This window comes from Acartia tonsa, chromosome 13 (genome assembly GCF_053477335.1).
Source record: "Acartia tonsa isolate MP-2025a chromosome 13, ASM5347733v1, whole genome shotgun sequence".
Lineage (NCBI taxonomy): Eukaryota > Metazoa > Arthropoda > Copepoda > Calanoida > Acartiidae > Acartia > Acartia tonsa.
In genome coordinates this window covers 8,002,807-8,022,142 of record NC_137272.1, presented here as the reverse complement: position 1 = coordinate 8,022,142, position 19,336 = coordinate 8,002,807, and the positions used below count along the sequence as shown (strand labels likewise).

General features: G+C 31.0%; 1 protein-coding gene across 1 annotated transcript in view; it reads left to right on the top strand.

Moving 5' to 3' along the window:
* Positions 1–1,610: 1,610 nt before the first annotated feature.
* The window catches only part of LOC145304444 (uncharacterized), a 44,617-nt gene continuing 26,891 nt past the window's right edge, over positions 1,611–19,336 (top strand). Inside the window, exons 1-9 of the mRNA XM_080146323.1 lie at positions 1,611–1,692; positions 4,980–5,078; positions 5,376–5,420; positions 5,791–5,852; positions 6,306–6,383; positions 13,223–13,320; positions 18,361–18,429; positions 18,659–18,775; positions 19,113–19,190. Of these exons, the coding sequence (XP_080002449.1) occupies positions 1,611–1,692; positions 4,980–5,078; positions 5,376–5,420; positions 5,791–5,852; positions 6,306–6,383; positions 13,223–13,320; positions 18,361–18,429; positions 18,659–18,775; positions 19,113–19,190 (728 nt within the window). The remainder of the gene's footprint in view (positions 1,693–4,979; positions 5,079–5,375; positions 5,421–5,790; positions 5,853–6,305; positions 6,384–13,222; positions 13,321–18,360; positions 18,430–18,658; positions 18,776–19,112; positions 19,191–19,336) is intronic.

The window sequence follows — 19,336 nt, the reverse complement described above, 5'->3', positions numbered from 1 at the left end:
TGTAGCAAGATATTCCTTAGGTAGTTGAGTCTGTCAATATGTAATGCAAATGTTCTTTTCTTTGGTTTATCTTTTTCTTCAATAGATTTGAAAATTTTTAATTTTTATTTCAACCTTTCCCTTTTAATTTTTAGTAGCGAAGATACAATATAATTCAAAATTTCCGTCCATTTGTCCGTCTGTTAGGAATCGGTGAAAGGTTAATTTTTGGCTATCCGTCGATCTATCAGCCATGCTATAAAAGGGCAATATACACTTTATATAGAAAAATATCGTGATTTTACTTTCAAGTTTGATATTTATATTCTAACACTGAACATCTGCCATATAACTGACTTTCCGTTTGTCATTTCATAATGTTTTGTTCTTCGCTGCTTATGTATATTGTTATTCTTGTTTTTCACTTGATTAATTTGTAGACAATATTTCTGGATTTATGCAGACAATTTCTATCAACAAAAAAAAATAATGACGGGAATCATGTACCTGAAGTAAAATCATTTTACCTTCAACTTTACTGCAAGTCAAAACATAACTATCTTGTAATATAATAGGGTGCCTGGTTGAGCACAAAAACGACACCTCACTTCTTATTTTGGATTAAAATTTTAAATAAGTGTTAAGAGGGGGTTAATTTTTTCATTTGTTCATTACTTTACACATAATCAGAAAATATTTCTTGACTTATTGCAAATGCCTATGAATTCACTAAATTATCTTTTTTCAGAATGGGTTCAGCATTCTCAAAGCATGGTGGCCACCACAATGGTGTTATGTCTGGCCATGAAATTATGGCTTATGCCTTTCTGTCTGGCACTCAGGAAATCATTTTATCCCAATATGTATGATACTAACTAAAGTATCAATAGTTGCGTCAACCTATACCCTCAATTAAAAGGTAACATAAACCAAATGGAATTATGTCTGGCCTTGAAATTTTGGCTTATGCCTTTTTATATGTTACTCGTGAAATAATTTTACTCCAAACTCGTAGACATGTTTAATTATGATAAGAATTGTTTTGTCTGTTACCCCAACTAATGTTAGGAATTGCGGTATCCCATTCCCTAAAATAAAAAGTAACATAGAAACCAATGGTGTTATGTCTGTACAATAGTATCCAAAATATTAAAAGTTGCGTCAGCCTATACCCTAACATAAAAGGTAACATAAAAACCAATGGCATTATGTCTGGCCATGTAATTATAGCCTATGCCTTCCTCTTCGGCTCTCAGGAAATCATTTTACCCCAATATGTACAAAAGTAATTGAAAAATCATTAGTTGCGTCAAACCATACCCTCAAAATACCCGCTTTTATTGATGTTATCATCCTTGTTTTGAATTTAAGTCTCTGGATTGTATTAGACAATATTACTGCCTTCCCTTTCACAGAGACTAGAGACACATCCACTAGTAAACTAATAACAAAACATCAATACAATCTTATGCCTTGATATGAAATTATAAATGGTGTCTACTACTGCTGCAGTGTCAAGCTTGTGACGTCAATTATCATTGAAGCGGAATGCCATGGCCACAAAAAGATTCAATGCTTTTGTTATGAATAACAAAGGTCGAGCAATAAAAGAGTATATCAAGATAAATAAAATGATATCAATCAAACAGTGTCAACCCAAAAGAAAACAGTTTGTCCACAGAAGATCAAAATCTGCTAAAAATCTACACAAAGGTAAAATATTATTTTTTTTATCATGGATGAAGTTTACAAAATGGTTTAAAAAAACAATGATATGTCACTTTAAGAAAATCACTTTGCACACAATCTTTTGCTAGTCAAAAAATTGTAATCAAGAAATTTTCCATAAAAAAGGGCTAGCTATAATATTTAAAGACTATTATCAACTGAAGGGGTATTTTTCACTGAAAAGAGAATTCAGCAATTTGGAGACCTATCAACTTAAAAAACAGATGGCTTCAGTGTCCGTAAGATGTATCAACCAATTAGCACATCTGACTTATTCAAGAGTAGTTACACTACTGAATTATGCAATTTAAACATTTATTATGGTTATAAAACCAACAACCAAATGTATGAGTTTGAAAATTAAAAGATTTGAAAATTTAAAAAAATAATTAATTTATGATCAAAATTAGCGAGCTATCTTTCTATCTAACTATTTAATAATATTCATATCTGTCTGCCATCTAAATCAATAATCATCTATCCATCAATCTATCCATCTAATTATCTATCTATCTATCCATCAATAAATATGTATCTTATGAGATTTATATTTTTTACCCTCTCTGGGAAAAATACAATTATGTAGTTACTGGGAAAGTTCAATTGAAGATAAATTTATATTCTCCCAAAATTCGATACAAACTTTTGTTTGGAGTGTCTATATATGTAAATAAATGTGGCCAGATTTTCAAGCTAAGTAAAAGATAAATCTGTAGATGGGATAAAGATTAATTTTTCTTCCATTGAGTCATCCCTTTATCCCTGAAAATTTTCGCAATATAATTGTTAGAACAATATCTAATCATTTCTACTTAGCTCACTATGGCATAGAATAGTTAATATTTGGAATTTTTAATATGTTTTAATTAGCAAAGCCACTCAATTTTAAATTATCGGACTGTAATTAGCGCTGTTGATAGTCGACCATCCACTTAAAATTTAATTTTTTAAGGAAAAGTACAAAAAAAACTTAGGGGGCAGTTTCTTGGGATGATTTCTGTTGTGAGGACAGTGTTATCCCTTCCGAAATAGTTAATAAAAAACCTTCCTTAGCTACTTGAAGAGCTTCACTGTAAAGGAGAACCATATCAGTTCAGTGGTTAGTGAGATTTTAAGCAACATCAAATAAGAGGATATTATGTGTCCAAAAATTTGCTTTTAGTTGAACTTTAAAATCTAAATGTTGTTAGCTTGTTATTTTTATTTTTGCGCTACTTATTTGATTTAAGAAGTTATTAGACTTTAAAATTATATTATTCTCTGTTGATAGCAATGAAAGCATGTACTTGTTCAATCATAACCAAAAACTAACTACGTTTTTGTATTTTGAAAGGACTTACTAAAAACTCCGCAAAATTTCCACATTTTGTCAATAACATTGGTTTTGATATTATAGCCCCTGGCAAAAAAAACCTTGTAACCTTGTAACTTTTTTGCCATACAAATTTGATTCAAGAGCACGAGCTACAAATATTCAAATAAAACCTAACCTAAAATATTTTTTAAAACTTAAGAAAAAAAGTCAATAGAATTTTCTTAAAACGTCGACAAGAGGTCAACAATTGACACTTTTTTTTATATAATTTTAAATAAAAGATTCTTTACAGCAAAAAGAAAATTGCATGTCGATATTATGTCAGCCATGGCCATTTTGAATTAATGCCATATAGGGCATAGGCTACATAAAAAATTGAATTACATAGGTTTTGTAAACTTTTTTAACAAGCTATCTATCTATCTATTTAACAAGCTATCTATCTATCTATTTAACTCTCTTTTCGCCAAATTGAATAGCAATTTATTTATTTATTAGCCTTTTCTTTATTTTCAAAGTTTTTGCGTAATTTCATTTTTATTGCATATTGTAGTTAATAAATTTATTAAAGTACTAGCGGTTTCGCCTCTAGCATCTAGAAAAAATAGAATAGAAAAAAATTTATTAACTAATGAAATACATTTACTTATCAAATATACATAATCATAATAAAAATTGCATAGCAAGGAGTAATTAGGCCTTGGAGTAGTCCGTAAATTTACCCCTTCAATTGATTTCATTTATTATTTTATTTATAGTTTGAATAGAAGAAAGGCAAGAAAAATTTCCTAAAACCAATTCAAGACTTGAATCATAAATACAAATTAGCCTAAAACTATTCCGTGACCTATGTGAAGCTTCCCTAAAATGGAAATCACAATAGTTTCATTAGATATTGAAATTGAAGCTACAGACAAAAAACCTTACTACTTTATATAATAGGATTACGCAAGATGGCGAATCAGACACAATATTATGCCCATCTTAAAATTATATTCTAGCAGACAAAGCAGCCCCCAAAGTATTACCCAACAAATGATAGAGAACGTTGGGGACTATAATTCACAGCCAAATGACAATGCTTTCCCCTTTATATTATAGACATGGTATTATCTTAATTTTAACTTAAGTTTGGTTATTTCTAAACTAAACTGATGTTAGCTTTGGTACCCAAAGTTTTCGCCAACGAACGAGACAACGAAGTTTTACAAAACTTTGGATACCATTAAAATTTTCAGTCTAATATCCCTTTCCGGTAAAAACTAAAAATTGAAAATTTCCATTTCCATATAATGAGTCATACATAGAATTAAGTAGCTATTGTTTTTAACTTTTATAGTATTTTTTACACATTTGTGTATAATTATCTATCTTTCCCGAAAAAGGGAAGGGGGAAAAAAAGGGAAGGGGGGAAGAAAATCTCTTCAAAAGAGATGGGGAAAAACCCCTTTTCTCTCATCTCTTTTTTCCCCCCTTCCCTTTTTTTTCTTTCCCCCTTCCCTTTTTCGGGAAAGAAAAATATGACGTAACTGGAGTCGCACTTTTCAAAAGTGATACAAATTCGGAACAAAATGGGCTTCGTCCTGCCTACCTATCTATCTATCTAACCCGCGACCGTGGCTCAACACGTAGCGCATCCGCTCGTCGTCGGGAAGGTGATAGGTTCGAATCTCGGGCCGACACCGCGTCACAACTAAAGACGTTAAAAATGGTTCCTACTGCTGCTATGTCAGATGCGCGATATAAATAGAGTAGGGGGAACGCCTTGGCCCAAAACAGGCTGACTTCTCAGACAAAGCTCGTGCATTACAGAGAGTTGGTTGTCTGTTGGATGTTACTTAACCTAATATCCTTGGGTGTTTGGACATAGAAGGGTGCGTAACAGTCATTCTTTTTTCTCCTGTACCTGGACAGTACTTCAAGTACGAGGTAATTAAAGGTAAATCTACCTATCTAGGTGACGAGTATGATGGATTTGATAGAAATTCAGTTTGGAATCAAAATATAAATTCTCTATCGAGATCTCCTTCCCCTCTCTCTCACAGAAAATTCAGTGGTAAGTCCTTTCTATAATTTTAAATGTGTCTTTCACACAAAGTACCTTGTGACCTCCCCCCCCCCCTCCCAATTTTTGATAAATTGAAAATAAAAGGGGGGGGGGGGGCGATTTCATCCTCCAACAATCAACCTAAGAGAAATAGCCCCTAGAAAAAAATTACTCCAAAAATTTTTCTTTTTTCTTTTAAAACTAAAATTATAAATGAGGGTTGGTCGAATCCCCCCTCCCCCTTAAAAACAACAATTTTTGTGTAAGCCATTGTATATTATATATCAATAATTATTGTTATTTTAGAAATAAGAAAATACTCTGTAGAATCTGACCATCCCAGATCTTCAGGTAAGGAGTTATTTTTTAGTAGCAGCCTCACTAGCGGAGAATATCAAGAAAAGAGTTTATGAAGCTTCCCTGAAAATTACAGCCCTACGGACTAACAATTTAAGAGATCTTTAAGTTCAGACAAAAAAAACTTACTATAGGAATAGCTTATTTCAATATTTGCATTGTTCCAAGATTATCAAAGCAATAGCATAAAAAAAACTGTTTGCTTCATCATAAACGAGAACCAAATCGTTCAGCGGGCTACGAAATCCTTCGCTACACACAGGCATATATACATCCTGTTACTTTTACACAAGTATTTTATATAGAGTGAGATAATTTACCCAAATATAACCTCAAGCTTTTCCACTAATCAAAATTTGTCTAGGTTGCTCGGACGAAGGAACGGAAGGAGAAATTAGTAACATTGAAATAGATTTTAGCATTGCGGTAAGATTTTAATTTTTCTTTTTTTAGATATGAAAGATAGATAGATAAAAGGTTATCGTAGGAATATGTCCAACAGGGGTTGAGCTTTCGGCAGTGCTTAGGCATTTAAAAAAAGCACACCACCTTATTTTCAAATTATTTTTAAAAAAGGGGGATTCTGTTCTCGCTAGGTACTCTGAGAAAAAGGACCGATGTTTAAAATTAGGTACATGGACATTGGAACAAGCTAATAGAAATAAATAGATAAATAGATGAGTGTGTGATTGATAGACATTTAGATAGAGATATATATAGATAGATGAACAGATAGATAAATAGGCTCAAAGATAGTAAATATGCAAATAACGATTTTTACCCTAAAATTGCATATCGAGCATAATACATGACGGATAAACCAACCGACATTTCTTAGTTACAGAGTAGCTGCGCTACTAAAGATTTGTTAAAATTTAGGCTGATGAGAGTGAGTTAGAATCCGACAGCGGAATATCAATAAATATCAGCAATTTCGATCCTACTTTACAAAATCAGGTATCATCAATAAATTAATCATTCCCCCTCACTTTTTAGGTGTGATATTCGGTCGTTGGTAAAGGTTATAAATAAAGGGGACTTGAAAAACTTGGAAATACGTTTCTAGGGAAAGGAGGGAAGTAATATAGCCAAAAACCAAGCTTTTCAATTGAAGCTACAGTCGAATATATTCTATTTGTTTCTAAGTAGTGGATCAAAGTGACCTAAAATTCAGCCATTTGACGTCATAAAAACGAGGAAGATGAGAGTAGAAGTGGGAAAGAAAACCCCTTTAAAAGATATTGATAATCCCTTATTTTTCTGACGTCACAAGGCTGATATTTGATTCACTCACACTCCGTTTCTAAAAACAACTGTATGATAAATATTATAATTTAAATAAGAAATTGTTTTTCTAATTGTGATTAATTGTCTAAATTACAAAATTATATTCAAGTTTCTTTTAAACAAGGATGGGAAAAAAGGAAAAATCACTTTTGATTAAAAATTTTTTTCAGGGGGCATTTTTTTCTCGGGAGGGCGTTGAACCTTCCCCAAAAATAGTTATAAAACTTCCCTGAAACTATGTAAAGCTACACTTTAAAGAATCACATTGGTTCAGCAATTAGCGAGATCCTTAGGTATACACAGACAATTAAACACCCTCTTACTTTTATATAAGGATTAGCTATTCTAAAAAATCTTATACATTACAAAAACATCAAAACATAGCATGCTTCGCTTCGTACAACAAAATGACGGTTCTAGGGATATTATGTTACAAATTAATCACATAGACATTGTGACAATTATGTCTATGAGCATTGAACAATAATAAAGAAAATAACAACAGTTAACTATATCACAGTTTAAAAAAACTTTGCTTGTATAAAACAACAAATCAAGATTTTATAAAAGTACTATAATTTAGATTCCAATGTCCCCTCCATTCTTGGGTATAAAATCAAATCAAACGCCTTAAATCTGGTGTAATCATATGTAGGTTAGGATCTCTGAAACCACTGCAAAGTTGACCAACCATTAAATGTGAATGATAAACCATTTCATAGAAGAAATCATAATATAATGTAATGCAGGATGGGAGGGGACATTGGACTGTAAATTACACTGGTACCCAAAGCTTTCAGAAAGGAAATCATAATGTAATGCTTTTTATCAGGGATCTCAAGGGATAAGACATTGGACGTAAATTGATTTTTAATAGTGATGATAAACAAAATTAAACCTTTAGTAGATTAAAACTGTTGGTTGAAAAGTTTGGATACTACTAGTTTGGAACCAATAATCAAAATTCGTCTTAAGTACCCAAACTTATTAAGCCAACGAATAAGAAAAGTGGTTACAAAGCTTTGGGTACCAATATAATTTTAAGTCAAAAGTTCCCTCCCTCCCTGATTACTTTACAATTATTAATTTTTTTCTTTTCATTTTAATTTCTTTGAAATTTTGATATGAGCAAAAAGTTGACCATTTAACCCCATTGAAATTATTTCTTAATTATTAGCGCAAATACTCTACAACTATGGTAAATTCGTATGTCCGTACATCTGTACAACGTTAATTCTAAATTACTATTATCAACTAAAATAAAAACTAGATTTGAACTCTGAATGTTAGTTGTAATCTGTGGCGTGCTCAACGATTAAATAGGGGAGGGGGGAAACTGGAGTGAAAAAAATGGGGAAGGCCATTAAGTGGAAAAATTTAACTAATATAAAAGCAAATAATTGTTCTAGAACTTTTATTATTACCTAAACAATTTATGATTCACCAATTCTACTAAATAGAAATTATTGATTTTCTTTAGTTCTAAATAATTTTTGAGCAAAGCTACTCTAAACTTTTTCGTTTTCCTTATACATTTTTATTTCTTTTTTTTATAATTCTTTAAGTGTGGAAACTCTATGATTAGGCTATACAATGACATATGTTTCAGTACATACATCCTATTACCCAAAGATTGAAACATTACATTTACTAAGTATATCATAAGAATTTCAATATTTATACTGCCATTACTTTTCATCCTTGTTTGAAATAAATGCATGACTCACTTCATTGAAAATAAATCTGTGTTTTATAATTTTTATTGAACCAAAGCAAGTAGCCACAAACCAGTAATAGATAGACTTATAAGTTATAGACGACTAACTCATTTTATATTAAGGCTATTATATTCTAAAGACATGTCGTATCCAAGCATTAATGAACAGACATTTTCACTAATTAAAAACAAAAAATAAGTATTCAAAGAATAGGTACCTAAATTGTTTATTTTTCTACAAAAATATTCTTTTAGACACCAGTTACTTTCTTAGTTAAAGACATGAACACAACATATCTCATACATTTTAATTTAAGCCTCTATATTCTAATATGTCTATTGGATAAACAACCAAGCCGCAAAATTTCATTTTTACGAACTAGGAAAACCCTCCCAGCATATTTAGTCATCCTAATAGAAAGCGTGCATCCATTTCCGCAAATTTATCAAATCATCATGCTAAAGACGTTAAAAATGATACATACTGCTGCTGTCTTAGGTGTATGACATTAATAGGAAGAGAAAGGGGAATGGCTTGGCCCATATACAGGCACAACTCATTACCATCGACAGGGAAAGGTCGTACAATCAAAGGGATGGTTGTCTGTCGAGTAACCCCATACCCATCGGGAGCATGGACGCATTAAAATTTAATTTTAAGACGCAGAGTATGTTTTAATGTGCTTTGAGGGGGCTAAATAAGCTATTATAGCGTTTTACAAATATGAAAAACTATGCAAATTTGATAAAATGTAAAAAGAGCCTGCTTATAAGTAGTCATCAAATTATTTGCAGGTGTTTTCTTATATTAAAATTTGATCTTTTCAACTTTGCCTTGAATGAAAAAAAAGAAAAGTAATTTTATATATTACTTACCCCCAATTTTTGTATAAAAAATTAAATATAAAGCTCATTTTGGCTTACTGTCCGTCCGTCTATCCGTCTGAAAACAATTTTTAAAACATTGCGACCAATAAAATAAACATTTTGCTGGATTTTAATAATTCCTAGTCTTCTTAAATATAGTAAATATAGTACGGCAATAATGTTTCATTTAAAATAGTAAAATATCGGACGAATTGTTCATATGTAGCGCAGCAATAATGAACTGATAAATGCTTTGATTAAAAAGAATAGTAAAGTATTAAACAGTAAAATGTACATAAAGACTAATAGACTAATCGTAATTATAGTGTAGCCACGCTAATGAAAATACAGCATGATAAAAATGAAATGGTTTATTATTGTCAAAACTGTTATGGTCTACTAACCTTTCTACCCTCTATATACCAGGCTATTAACCCAGGGATATAAAGGGATAAGACGCTGGCCGATAAATTGATGCACATCCCCAATGACGATACACAAAATTTAGATTACAATTAGTGATAAAAACGTTTTAAAACTCAACTAATCAAAAATCAATAAAAGTTCCCAAAGTTTTTAAGCCAACGAATAAGAAAACGTTGTTTTATAACTTTGGGGACTAGTGTAATAAACAGCCCAATGTCTCTACCATCCCTGGAATTAATTTCTATCTTACTAATCTTCCTATCATTTATCTTATATAAAAATTTCTATTTTAAAAATTGATGGAAAAAAGGATTGTAGCTTAATTTGAACGCAATTAGCCTTTCCCTCCCTGATAAGGCATATTGTTTATGTTCAAAATGCCCACTTACCGTTTCAAATTGATTTTGCCATTCAAAGAGCAGATTTTTTTATATAGGGAGTAACTTTTAATTTTTATTATTATATTTTATTTTTTTAATAATTTCCAATTGTAGGTCTTAGTTACGTTTATCAAGGATAATTATCTCCATATCATGTAAAAAAGATTTTGTCAAAAAAATTTGAATTAAAACTGTCACCTATTTAATTCTTGTATAAAAGTAATAAGATGTGTTCGTTTGTCTGTCTGTAGCTTAAGATCTCGCTAACCGTGGAACAACAAAAGTTTTCTTTTACAGTGAAGCTTCTTATAGGTTCAGGTAAGGGTTATAACTTTTTGGGGGATTGGTACCTCCATCAAAACCGAGAGAATTGTCAAAAAAAACTTATCATTTAGAGGTTAAAAAAATTAAATGTTTAAAGCACATTAAATCTTATTATATGGCCTTGTTTTAGGATATAAAATTAACCACCAAGCATTTTATTTTATTAGCAGCGAAGCTACTCTAAAATGTCTGTCCGTGAGTCCGTAACTGAATTGGAAATTATATCTATGCGTCTACAAGATATGTTTAGTGAAGATAAGCCGCTCTTCAAACATAAATGTATTTTCATTAAAATATTTTTTGTTCGTTTTCTTGCCCTTTTTTCCACCTTTTGGAAGTTGTCATCCTTGTTATATTAATTACTACTTAAGGCATTGACTAAATATGATTAGAGAAAAAAATACCAATATTTTAGCAATTAACCTACACTAAAAATCACCTATAATAGAATATTCGTTGGTCTGTAATGCGTAAATACTTTAAATTCATCGCATAACATAATTTGTAGAAAAAAATACTTTTTCTACTCTTAAGATAGTTAATCTTTGAATTCTTTAGTAATATCTTGTTAATGATTTTATAGTGAAATTAAAACTGTTACTTTTTCTATTAACCAACTACAGTGACTTTAGCATATATAGCAGAAAACATCATAAAATTATCCCATGTATTTAATCTTAAAATAAAAAAGGCGTTGCTACAAAAGACCTACTCTACAAAAGACCTACCCGTACAAAAGGTCTACTCTACAAAAGACCTACCCCTACGTAAGACCTACTCTACAAAATACCTACCCCTACATAAGACCTACTCTACAAAAGACCTACGAATATATATTGTTATATATATAAACATCAAATTTATTAATAAAGTAATACATAATCAATACATGGCCGCAGCGCTCGGCCCCCTGGCCTGCCTAGCCGCGGGCGCTCGCCCCCCTTGCCTATAACCTAACCTAACCTTACCTAAATATTGTAAAAAAAAATATTAAAATTTGAAAAAAATCTACCAACCACTTTTTGTAAATCAACGAAATTCTAAAATATAATTAAGTTAATGTACGATAAACATTCATACATTATTACATATAAGTTAGGTTAGGTTAGGTTATAGGCAAGGGGGCCGAGCGCCCGCGGCTAGGCAGGCCAGGGGGCCGAGCTCTGCGGCCATGACCTTCTAGCATTACGATTTTTTGTAGAGTAGGTCTTTTGTAGGCGTTGGTCTTTTGTAGAGTAGGTCTTTTGTAGGCGTTGGTCTTTTGTAGAACCAACGAGTAGGTCTTTTGTAGGGGTAGTTCTTTTGTAGAGTAGGTCTTTTGTAGCAACACCATAAAAAAAGCCAAAAACCACTTTATAGTAGCCGACTTTATAAAAGTTTTTTTTTGCGATTGCCATTAAATTAATCTAAATTTTTAGCATGAAAACAGTTCTTTTTTATGCTTTTTTTAAACAAAAGTAATTTTTGACCAAAACTAGAACACGTACTCTTTGTTTCGCAAAAATGGGATGACACAAAAAAAATTTAAAAATTTCCTTTTTCTCCGCTGGAATCTACCCCGTACCCCCCTCTCTCTATTGAAAAAAATGTTTTTTAAATGTATAGATGGCTCTGTCCCTATGAATTTTTGCCGCTATTTCATCAACATAAATTATAAGATCCCATAATGACATATCAGAGGTGGATTCTTTAAAAAAGTTTGCCCCACTAATCGCTTAGTGGGGCAAAATTGTTTTCGGGAAAAATCCACCAAAATCACATTAAATTTTTTTTTAAAGAATCCACCTCAGTACTACATATATTGGGATCTTAATGGATGATAAATTGATGTACACCTAAAATAATGATAAACCAAATTATTTGTCGAAAATTTGAGAAATGTATCAAAAGTTTTTAAGCTGATGAATTAAAGAGCAACTTCATAAAACTTTGAGGACCAGCATAATTTACAGTCCAAAGTCCTTTCCGTTCTTACATATTTATGTTATTTTAACAGGTCCTTCAAATAGATATATAAAAATAGTAAGGTAGGGGGATTAGTGATAACACTAGCGTAATAAAAGATACTGTTAAAAAGTTATATTAAAATGACGTAACAAATTAAAGCCTAAAAAAGATTTTCTCCTTCGCTGACTTCTAATATGTCGAAAAAAATAGAAACTTAAACCTATATAATCCAAGAAGTGAGGGGGACATTGTGTTGTTTATTACAATGGTCTCCAAAGTTTTGTAAAAACGTGTTTTTTTCTTTGGCTTAACAACTTCGGTTCATTAAGTTAAGTGTTAAAAATTTCAACCACTAATTGTAATATACATAAGCGATAATTTTGTGTATCATAATTGGGGAAGTACATCAATTTTTCGGGTCATTAAAAGTACTATTTTTAGTTTAATAATAAATACTCTATTCTAGAAAGTTTATTATCGAAAACTACCACTATGTCAAAACTATTTAAAGTAGAAATGTCATACACACTAATTTTAGAGGCGCATCTACTTTCTGATATAATGTATGTTCGTCTGTCTGTTAAAAATACTAACATAATCAATTAATAATGTTGCATTTATTAGTTCAAAATGATTTGGTATTACACATCTATGAACATAACATAGTCTTCTAGGTTGAAGTTTGGAAACTGATATTTTCAACTAATGAATAAGATATGGGTATCAGTGAATTTTTTAATCTTATGTCTTTTTACACCCCTTTATCCCCCTCTTGGACGTCCTTGGTCTAGTCCCTAAACTATTGTTATCAATCAGCATTTAGAATAACCAATAATCTTTTATTTCAGCAACGGCCTGTACCAGAACCATCGCCCCCAGTGTTAGCGCGGGCTCCGCCACCTCCCCCTCCTACACCACCTCCATTAGATATATCTTCTTCTTTAAAGTAAGTTTCTTTCTATCTAGCAATTTGTTTATCTTTCTATGAATCTATCTATCTATAAATTCTTCGAAATCTATCTATCTATATTGACACTATCTATCCATAAATTTATCGAAATCTATCTATATTGACTCTATCTATTTTCCTTTCTTTCTATCTATTTTTCTGTCTATCTGTGTGTCTGTCTGCCTGTCTATCAGTCTGCCAGTCTGTATGTCTACCTATCAATCAATTAATTTATCTATTCACTATTTGTTTTTCTATATATCTATCTTTTTTAACCATGATCTAGCTAACCAGACAGTGGCATGCAGAGGGTTTTTGCCAGGGTGGCTCACCTGAAAATTTGACAACCCCCTTAAGACAAAATGGTAGGGGTGGTAAGGGGTGTATTAAAGACAAAAGGCGCGTTCCTCATTGCGCTGGATAGATATGCTATGACAGTTGAGGGTTTATGAGCCAGTTTGTTTCTTCCAGCCTTGAGTTGACAAACAACAATTAAATTGCAAATTTTAAAAAGAAAATCACACTGCTTAATAACATTTGTTAGTATGCACAGCTACTCTATAATTAGGGAGTGTGTGTATTTTCTGACCGTCCTAAAATGACTACTGGAATCTTTTAGTTAAGTAACATTTTGGATTGTAGGTACTAAAACTTCAAATAGCTTTCAAACTTTTCTTACATCTATAAGAGACTTTTTTATCTTAAAATCTAATTTTTTGCTGGAATAAACCAAGTTCTGAACTACTTTTCCTATTCTTGTTAAAATTAAGAAGACAACAAAAGTTTCATGATTTCCCGCGCTAAAACATTTCCCGCCAATTTTTCTTTTGTCTTTTCCCGCGCATTTCGTTTCTTCCCGTGACAACAACAACAGTGGCACTTTTCAATACACCAAGTATTTTTGATAACCTAGGATAATAAAATGTGAAAATATTTAAAGACATTTTTAACGTTTTGATATATCTATAAATAATTTGTACCAAATTATTTCTTTGCATAATTAGTTACTTGAGGTCCTAATAGTATTATTTTTTTTTTTTATAAATTTGCTAGTTAAATTTCTGCAATTTTGAAGGAACTCCAAGGTCCAACAACATCTTGATTTGTCCAAAAATTTTGCAGATGTCCAACTACTTCATTTCCACTCTTTGTTTACATCTCACGGATAGGGATTAGACATCTGAAGATAAACTATTCTGTTTTCAACTTTTTTATACACTTATAATGTTTTGCTGCCTTTTATTTTACAATTGATAAGTGAAAAAAAATTTTCTTAAGGTTTCATATTTCAATTCAAACAAGCTAGATTTAAAGGGACAAGACAATAAATAATAAATTGATGTACATTCCAATGATGTTAAACAAAATTATCCCTTCTATAAATGAAATTATGTGTTGGAAAATTTGGACTTTGCTAGTTTTAACCAAAAAGAAAAGGTTTAATAAAATTTTGAAAGCAACGAATTAACGAAAGTGTTCATAACACTTTGGGTACTAGTATAATTTCCAGACCAAAGTTTTTTGAATTGTCATTGCTTGGTTCCAAACTAGCAATGACCCAACTTTCAGCCAATAATTTAATTTAGGGATAATTTTGTCTATCTATAAGTGAAGGTATGTTAATTTATCTTTTATTGTCTTATCCCTTCAGATCCCTAGAAAAACTTTATAATATGGAAATAAGGAAAAAGATTTTTTACTTTAATTGCAACTTTCTCAAATTCATGGAATTTTAATGCATTTCATGAGAACATCATTTTTGCAGTTTTCTAACTATCTATCTGTTTATATATCCATTCATCTATATCTATCTATTTATTTATCTGTCTATCCATTCATTTTCACATGTCTTTCTATCAACAAATGTAAATCACTATATATCTATCTATTTGTCTATCTATCTATCCAGCTATTAAAAATATAAATCTAATTTTAACTATCAATATGGCTATCTATTGAACCTCTTATTAATTCTGCTACTTATCTATCCATCTATCTATCTATCAAATGATAGGAAGTAAGTTTTTTGTTTATAAAATAATAAAAATCAATAGTATAATAGTAAAATCTTTGCCAACTTTTTTTATTCATCACAAAAACTAGAAGAGTATATAAAACAAGGACGACAACATCAATAAAAGCAGATCTTATTTATATGTTAATGATGATGGCTAAACTTCTGTTTGGCTATAATTATAGATTAGTCACTATTCTATATAACCCAAATATAAGAGTAGCAGGATGTTTTTCTGGGAAAAACGAAAGTTCTTTCTTACCGCTGAACCGATATGGTTCTCCTTTAAATTGACGCTTCTTTTAGGCACAAGGCAGGATTTAAAATATTTTAGGGAGGGTTCCTCAACTATCCCAAGAGAAATCGCCCCGAGAAAAAAACCTCCCAAAAATTTGTTTACGTTTTCTTTTCAAAACTAAAATTGAAAGTATAATGGTGCTTCCCCCCCTTCCCCCATTTCCTCAAAAGGCCCTAGATACCTCTAGGGGCGTATTCGCCAGTGTTTTTTTTTTGACTATTTGAATTTTAATTTCTGAATTGGAAGGATGTTTTTATTATTACAGAAATTATTATAGACAAAACACATAAAATCTTTGCTTTAAACAACTTATATAAAAAACAAACACAAACATATTAAAACACGCATGTTATGCAGTTAGGGAGTTGAATCCATTTTTATAAAAGCAAAAATATAATCTATGATTACGGTTTGGACCCTCTAAAACTGTAATCTACCTTTCCACTTTCCCCTCTCTTGGTGAAGATATCTTCAACGCCGAAACGATTTTTGAAATGTAAGATTCTACTTTCCCCTCTCTTGGTAAAGATATCTTCAACGCCGATACGATTTTTGAAATGTAAGATTCCACTTTTCCCTCTCTTGGTGAAGATATCTTCAACGCCGATACGATTTTTGAAATTTAAGATTCCACTTTTGCCTCTCTTGGTGAAGATATCTTCAACAAGAGAGACAAAAGTGGAATCTTATATTTCAAAAATCGTATCAGCGTTGAAGATATCTTCACCAAGAGAGGGGAAAGTGGAAGGGTAGATTACAGTTTTAGAGGGTCCAAACCAAAATCATAGATTATATTTCTGCTTCTATAAAAATGGATTCAACTCCCTAACTGTTATGTTGAATTTGTATTTTCATTTTACAAAGACAGGGATTTGTATTCTGCAAGGTAAACAAAATTTTCTTTCCTATTGTATAAGACAAAAAAGTTTTTTTTTGTGTGAAGCCAAAGGACTCGGAATGTACTGGTCAAAATTTCATGAACTTCCAAGGGAAGCTTTATAAATGTCTTGGAATAATTTTAGACTATTTTCTTACCTCCCCCATTTCCCATAGAGGCTAGGGGCGAAAGATTTGTATATGTATATGGTCTCAATTCCATTATAAAAAGTACAATATAAAAGATATAGCCATTTGACTAAATATAAATTTAAAAAACATTATTCCAATCCAAGATAATTTTATTAGTAGTTCAGCTACTCAATAAACAGGCTAATAATTCTGATAATTATTTTAGTTATTTTACCGTAACTTTATAACATTTTCATAATTTATTTACAACACCTTCCAAAACGGACAGAAATGTGTTTACTAGCCAAAATTTAATTACAAAATTATGATGCTTTAATGTTCTTTAGTTTCTTGTTATTGTTCGCTGCGCTAATTATGTCTATTATTATTCTTGTAATTTACTTGAAACAATAAATGATTTGGCCTTGTTTTGCGTGTGAAATTAATTTAGATATCTTCCTACTAGTGTTTTATATACATCTTGATATCTAGCTATCTATATTTTCATTTAGATATCTTCCTTCTAGTGTTTTATATACATCTTGATATCTAGCTATCTATATTTTCATTTAGATATCTTCCTACTAGTGTTTTATATACATCTTGATATCTAGCTATCTATCTATCCATATTTTCATTTAGATATCTATCTACTTTATTGCGTTAGTAATTAATTTAGATATCTTCTTATTGTGATTTATATAGATCTTCATTGATATCTATCTATTCATTTATTTAGATACCTTTCTAATGTTTTATATAGATCTTTATATCTAGCCATCTATCTATCCATATTTTCATTCCTTTTAGCTATTTATCTATCTACTTAATGGCGATTGGAATTAATAAAGATATCTTCTTAGTGTTTTATATTCATCTTGGTTGCTAGCTATCTATTTAGCTATCCATATTTTCAATGCATCTAGCTATACAGTATACATTCATCTTAGCTATCTTCCTAGTTATTTAGAGATCTTCCTAGTGTTTTTTTTATATACAACTTGAGTTCTAACTATCTATCTATCCATATTCTCATCAATCTAGTTATTCATCTATCTACTTTTTTGAATGTGAAATTATTTAGATATCTTTCTAGTTTTTTTTCAATTAGTTTTGTTATTTCTCTGTTTTTCTAACAATAATGATCTATCTATGTTTATCTATCGTTCTAACTAGTTGTCTATCTATCTATCTATCTATAAAAGTTATGGCCTTGTTTTGCGTGTGAAATGATGCCATTCAATTGTTTTAATTTTTATGGATATGTCATCGGAAAATAAAAGTTATTGAGTCCGTCTGAAAAGGATCACTACTGAGACATAACCTTTATTCAAGTGTATATAATACTTACTGTCCAAAATTTCATATCATTGGTCATCAGAAAGGGCTCTTTCTTACAGGTTTAGGACCCCGCAAGGTTAAACATTATCATTTGGGAAAATTCTAAAGTAGAGCCACACAGGGGTTGCATCTAAAAGGGCTATGACCCTAATGGTGGGAAGTTAGTTTTTTTTAGAGAGCTAGTTAGAAGCCCGCAGGGTCATAATACTATATTTCAATTATCATTTATTTAGGGAATATTTCCTACTAGATGAATTTTGTGATTGGTAAAAATCTGGTGGAAAGTTAGGTTCAAGAGAGTCCTACAGACCTAGTGTCTTATGCAGTTAGGTCCCCGCAGGGTTATAACACTAATATGATTTTTGAAATTTTTCAGGGAATATTTTCAAGATGAATTTTGTGAGTGGTATGAACCCGGTGGAAAGCGCACACGTGGACATAACAGGTAATCAAACTTTTTCACCAATTAAAATTATGTTAAGTTATAAGAATTGGCCAAAATTATGCTCAAATTTTTGTCAAATGCAGCTACTCTATATCTAGAAAATGTCCGTACGTTGCTACGATACATAGGTCCTAAGAAACAGCGTTTAGTGTCCTATAATAATGACGTCATACAATACAAATGACCAATAATAAGAAAGCACTTTTGATACTATTATTTTCATATTTAGACGAAAAAGCAGCACACGAAACCTGCATCAAAAGTTGGTGGTATCCAAGAACAACATTAGAGAGGCCACAAAATTGGATATGGACGATAGGGCTAAAATGCTACAGTACTTTAACAGGTAAAATTAGTTTGGTAATCTTTAAGACATCAACGAAAGATAAATCACTATCGTAAAACTTATTTCTTATTGCTTTTGAATGGAAAAATTACAAAGAAATAGTAAGTTGACCTTAAATTTCCAATTGAGATTTTAAAAGAAAAAATTTTGAGGGGGTATTTTTATCCAGTGGCTTTTTCTTTTGGGAAGTGGAGATAACCTCTCCCAAAATTATAAATATTCTTTGCACCTATAAAAAGCTATAAAGAAAACCATTTCGATCCAGCGGTTTTAAGCTGCAAACACAGAGACAGTTAGACATCCTGTTACTTCTATATTAGTATTGTTCTTGTATTAGATCAAATGAAGAAAATGGTGGGATCAGAATAGAAGATTTGTTTAATAAAAGTTGGAGAATCCCACTTTCTGGAAATAGGTAGGTTAATTATATTTATCTATCTATTTATATTCCTTAGCTATCATTCATCTATTTATTGCCCTTTAATTCTAACTGTTTATTAAATTGTCTATCCATTTACTATCTATCTGTCCATCCATTTGTCTGTCTATCTTTCAATCTAT